Raw genomic sequence first — 5,446 nt, 5'->3', positions numbered from 1 at the left:
AAGAAAATATTGCTTTTAATTACTTTGAGCAGAATGGCAGTGTTAATTCCCCCCCTTCTCCCTCCAGGCTAAGGTTTTCAAGCTGATCGGCTAGGTACCTAAGTAGGACCAGCATACCAAGACGTAAGCGGGACATCTGTTCAAGACCTTAATTTTTAAGCAACTTGGCGTAAAAATTTCAGTACCCCACCATAAGCAATTCAAATTAAATCTTATTTTCCTCAAGAGGCAAGACTCTCATACGCTGGATACCTCTGGTCTTAAAAGCAAGATGGAGCCTGGACAGGAGAATCGTACACTGTACATGCTCAGACTGCCTTCCAGTCTTCTTTTTAGAGCCAGAAAAGCCTATAAATTACCTGGTGCGCTGCCCAATTTCTCTAAAAGATGCACAGTACTACAGAGCCCAGGATCTAGGAAGGCAATTTTCAAAGCTAGTGCTAACAGCACACGTTGACTTTCTCTATACAAATTTAGGCAATACTGGCTAGTCCCTTTAAGCCACCAGAGTATCCATAAAAGAAAGACAACCAAATTATACATTTTATTCACATTTATTTTTCGCTTTTAGTGTGCTCACAGAAAATTAGAACACCTTAAGCAGGAGTTTAATAGCAATTTTTGTAAGCAAAGTTACATTCCATCTCTAAGTCAAATTGGTCAAAGCTTCTCCAGTATTTACAAAAACATGATAGACAAGATGCTACACAAAAAAACCATTGCATCTGAAGAGTTTTCCTTTATTTTCAAAGACAACTGGAAAAGAAAGCATTGTCTGCTGTAATCAAAAACATACCACAGTATAAACAGTAACCATTCCACTTATCACAGCTTGGTTGAGTTTAAAATTTGTGTTTAAAAGGTCCAAGATGACTGCAGTTTTACAAAAATGGGCAGGGTGGAAAGAGTTGCAAACTTCATGTGCTTCTGGATATCAAGATTTGTTTTTTTTATACAATAGTCACAGTTAAAAACACCCTGCTGGTAATACATAATTACACTTTATTAAGGTCATAAACCAGCAATAAACAATAAAGCCTATACAACTTGTATTTCTACTTAATCACTGACTGATACAGCTAACATGAGATAAGTGAAAAGTTCCTATGGTTTAAATGAATTCCTAAGACTATGATCTCTTTATCTGGGTATTGATTTTTATTTTTTTTTTCCTTTTTCCTTTCCTTCTTAATCAAGACTTGTAGTGTTGTAAACCTTATAGAACATCTGCCTCACAAAATACATCGTAATAACTTTCTTTTAAAAAAAAGACTAACCCCTTACATCATTTCTGGCGGGGCGCGCTCCCGGCAAGGGCTGCGCGCCCCGGGTTCCCCACTGCGGCCCCTGTCACTTCATTTGATATCCCTTATTGACCCACCCATCTCCTTCATATATGGGCATGTCCATAGACCGATCGGGAAAAGTTTTATAATATGAAGAGAGTTGCAAAGGATGAAAAATAACAAAAAAAAAAAAAAAAACAAAAACAAAAAACCCGAACCAACCAAAACAAAACATTAATACTGATGAAAAAGAAAAACCAAAAAAAACCAAAATATAGAGGGTGGGAGAGGAGGGCGGAGGGGGGCCCCCCTCCGCCCGTTGGAATGGCGGCAACACACAACGATTTGAGATGGGAGCTGCGGGGGAGAGAAAAAAAAGAAACGAGACATCTTTTAAATCAATCCCTGGTTGTAGACAAGTTCTCCGAGACCAGTACCTGGCACCACTCCAACAAACAAACAGGGGGGAAGAAAAGTCCGTCGGCGAGGGGCGGCGGCGGCGCTTACTCCGCCGACTCGCCGGCGGGTCCCTCCGGACTGCTCTCGGAGGGGGGCTCCTGCCGCGCCGGCGCCGGCTCCTCCGCGGGGGCCGCCTCCTGATCGCCGCTGCCCGCCTCGCTCGTGGCGGCGCCGGCGCCCGCCGCCTCCTCCGCCGCCTTCCCCTTCCCCTCCGCCGCCGGCTGCTGCTGCTGCGGCGGCGGCTGCTCCTCCGCCGCCGCCGCCGCCGGGGCCTCTTCTCCCGCCGCCTTCTCGGGGGCGGCCTCGTCCGATTTGGCCTCCTGCGAGTCCCCCGCCTCCTCCTTCGCCGCCTCGGCGCTGCCGGCGGCGGCCGCGCAGGCCTCCTCGGCGGCGGCCTTGCCCTCCTCGCTGCCCGCCGCCTCGGGGGCCGCCGCCTCCTCCTTCCCGCCCTCCGCCGCGGCGGCGGCGCCGCCCTCGCTCTCGGCCCCCTCGCCGGCCTCCTTCTTGTTCTTCTTGAAGGAGAAGCCGCTGAGCTTAAAGGACTTCTTGAAGGAAAAGCGCTTCTTTTTTTTTTTCGGGGTCTCGCTGCTGGACGAGGGGGTCGCGCCCTCCTCAGTCTTGGGGGAGGACTCGCCCTCCGCCGGGGAGGCCGGCTCGGTGCTCTCCGCCTCGGCCGCCTCCTTCTCGGAGGCGGGCTCCGACGAGGCCGCCTCCTCTTTGCCCGTCTCCTCGGCGGGCGCGCTGCCGTTGGCCTGCACCTCCTCCTTGCCCGCCTCCGCCGCCGCGGGGGAGGCGTCGCCGTTCACCTTCACGTGGCCGTTCTCCTGCAAGACAGCGACGGGCGTTACCGGCGGTGCCGAGAGGGTGGGGGGACACGGGGCGCCGCCGCCCTCCCCGCCCAGCGGCCTTTCCTCACCCGCTTTCTGCTTCCGCGGCTTAAACCCCCGGGCCCTCCGCCGCCCCTCGTCGCCCGGGCCGGGGCGGGCGCCCCCAGCGGCGGGCGGCGGCCGCCAGAGGGCGCCGCGGCTCCACGCAGCGGCGCCGCGCACCCCCACCCCCGGCGCGCCCCGTCCAGCCGCGGCGACGGCGCGGGGCGGGGAAGGCTAACAAAGCTCGCCCGGCCCCGGCCCCCCGCCCGCCGCTGCCCCTCTCCACCCGGGCGGTGCGGCCGGGCGCCCCCGCCCCTCCTCTCCCCCCCACCAACCCCCCCCCCGCCCCGCATTTGCATCTTTCAGGCGCCCGGAGCGCGGCTGGCTGCCCCGGGCGGCAGCTGCGGGGGCGGCGGGGGGTGCCCGCCCGCAACGCCGCTGCTGCGCGGGGCAGCGGGGGCACGGCCAGCCCGGCAGCCGGCTCACGCTTGGGGGGTGGGGGGGAGTGACAGAAAGCCGTGCCCCGCCACTGCCGACCCCCCGGCGGAGCTGCTGCGGACGGTGCGGGCGGCGCAGCCCCTGCCCCGCGGTCCCGCCCGAGGGGGTGCCCGCCGCCGCGCTCCCGCCGAGCCCCCAGCCCCGAGCCCCCAGCCCGGGCGGCTCCGGCCCCCGCTACTGCACAGCCGTCCTGCCCCCACGAGAGGCGTTTCGCGCTAGTCACCGAGCGTCTTCGGGAGAAGGAGGTTAAGCGGGCAGAGAAGCCGAGCGGTATAAGATCCTTCCGTTTACGAGCCATTGGGACACTTCACCATAATACACGAGGGATTTAAAAAAAAAAGGAAAAAATATGTGCCCCCTCCCCCCCACGCAGGAAAGATAAAGGAACAAATCATTCAAAGCCGAGCCCGTTTTTTAAAAAAATAAAGACATTATTCCTTTGCCTCGAGTTGCAAAGATAAAAGGATCGACCGTATTCTCCATTGAATGTGCCACTGGGGCGTCAAAGGAAGAAGAATTAAACAGGATGCGAAAGAGAGTCCGTCGAAGTTGGCTTAAAAAAAGGAGTAGGTTTAATATTTTTTTAATTTTTTTTTTTTACCTGTCCATTCGCCTTGGATGGAGATGCAGCCACTGCTTCCCCAGGTTTCTCGGCGGAGGCTTCGCCCTTTGCAGCGGTCTTGGAGAACTGGGCACCCATGCTGTCTTATTCAACAAAGAAACTCAACAGATCCAAAAGGAGGGGAAACAAAGAGCGTTGGGTTGGTATAAATACTGGGCGACCAGCAGCAGCAGCAACACACACACACACCAGAGGGGAAAAAAAAAGAGAAGAGAGAACAGAACCGATTATAATGCACTCCTTTTAAAAAATTTAAAGTTGAAGAGATCAAAAAGCAGCAGCACAGGAGGGAGGGGAAAAAAAGGGAGGAAAAAGTCGAGCAAAAAAAAAAAAAAAGGAGCCCAAGTTTAGTAAAAAGAAGTAATAAAAAATCCCAGATTTGTAGCCGTACTGTAGACAAGGAGAAAATGGAGAAATCTCCCTGGTTGCTAATAAGATGCGGAGTCCAACGCCCAAGTGCACAGATGAATGGGCTTCCCGAGCGGTGACGGCAGCCCTCCGCCCGGCGCCGGCCAATCGCCGCCGCGCCACACAAAGGGGGGCGGGGCCTGGCCGCCCGGCGAACAATGGAGCCGCGATGGCAGCGGTTTGAAATCAGCCCCCGGCCGATAATGAATGTGCCGCTCCGGCGCGGCGCGGGCGGGCGCGCGGAGCTCCGCGCCGGGGAGCGAACAAAACACCCCAATAAAGCGGGGCGGGCGGGCGGGACAATGGTGCGAGGGGCGTGCGGTGAGTGCGAGTGCGAGGTGAGTGTGAGTGTGAGTGGGCCCGTCCCGACCCCGCCGCCCGCCCCCACCCGCTGCCGCCGTGAGAGAGCAACAGATAGTGTGTGCGAGCCCGGGGCGGGGGGAGAGGGAAGGAGGGGATTTGCTGCCTGCCTTTTTTTTTTTTTTTCCTTTCCCCTTTGCTTTTTTTCTTTTCTTCTCTGGGTTTAATTGGTCGCGATTGTTAAATCGCCCCCAATTTGGAAGGTATTTGAACCACGTAGATCGGGTTTCGCCAAACGAGATCACGAGTCGAAATTAGTAGGTCTGTAGGCCAGATGTTGCAAACGCTAAAGCAGCGGCGGCAGGAGCCGCTGCCGAAGCAGAAACGGACCCCTCCCCCATAGCGATATTGGCTTGGAATAAAATATTTTGTGATTAGCCTACGGCTCTAATTAAATTCTGCTGTCTGATTATTCCTGATTTGTGTTTTTAAAGTATTTTCTGAGGCGGTGACCCATTTCCACATTACATTTCCATGCACTCAATCAGTGGGCGAAGCGACATGATCAGGGAAACATTTGCGCTTTCCCAAACCCCAGCCCCGAATGTGTATTTACGTTGAATTTAAACCCTCGAATACGATGTAACCCGAAACTAATGCATGCGAATTAACGGTGATCTCGAGCGCTTAGCAGCGATGGGGTGGGTGAAATATCACGGATCGGATTGATTTCCTTTCTCGGGGGAGGGGGCGGCGTGTGCGGGGAGCCGGCCGGCTCCCTCCGCGGTGCGGTGCGCGAAAGGCTGGCCCAGACACCCCCCCTCCCGACACCACCACCCCCTTTTAAGGAGCAGAAACGAGCGTCAGAACGATCGTTTCCCGAACTCGGGTAATCTCCTCCAAACGCCTCTTGTTTATAAACAAGGATGTTAAAATTATTCCGTTAATGAAGGGCTGCGGAGCGGGGAGGCTCGGCTCAGCCGCCCACCTTCCTCTCCCCGCGG

The 5,446-nt window shown here is 55.4% G+C and overlaps 1 protein-coding gene across 2 annotated transcripts; it reads right to left on the bottom strand.

Annotated features, from left to right (window-relative positions):
• Nucleotides 1–535: 535 nt before the first annotated feature.
• On the bottom strand, nt 536–5,045 carry MARCKS (myristoylated alanine rich protein kinase C substrate). Of its 2 annotated transcripts, XM_075145696.1 has the most exons (3): nt 4,126–5,045; nt 3,714–3,886; nt 536–2,569 (listed from the first exon to the last, which is right to left on the bottom strand). In XM_075145696.1, exons 2-3 carry the CDS (start codon nt 3,810–3,812, stop codon nt 1,790–1,792), a joined length of 879 nt encoding a protein of 292 aa, XP_075001797.1. In that variant the 5' UTR covers nt 3,813–3,886; nt 4,126–5,045; the 3' UTR covers nt 536–1,789. The 2 variants fall into 2 exon arrangements, with proteins under 2 accessions (XP_075001797.1, XP_075001796.1); XM_075145695.1 differs by having other exon boundaries at nt 3,714–5,045.
• Between the last annotated feature and the right edge of the window lie 401 nt (nt 5,046–5,446).

This window comes from Calonectris borealis, chromosome 3 (assembly GCF_964195595.1).
Source record: "Calonectris borealis chromosome 3, bCalBor7.hap1.2, whole genome shotgun sequence".
Lineage (NCBI taxonomy): Eukaryota > Metazoa > Chordata > Aves > Procellariiformes > Procellariidae > Calonectris > Calonectris borealis.
Note: the sequence above shows the minus strand (reverse complement) of the source record. Positions and strands in the feature narration are given on the sequence as shown.

Bases quoted from the DNA above. Each gene is read 5' to 3' on its own strand.
- MARCKS (XM_075145695.1), bottom strand. From the start codon at position 3,812: ATGGGTGCCCAGTTCTCCAAGACCGCTGCAAAGGGCGAAGCCTCCGCC. The intron at 2,570-3,713 runs GTAAAAAAAAAA...GCTGTCTTGCAG, and splicing joins CATCCAAGGCGAATGGACAG to GAGAACGGCCACGTGAAGGT.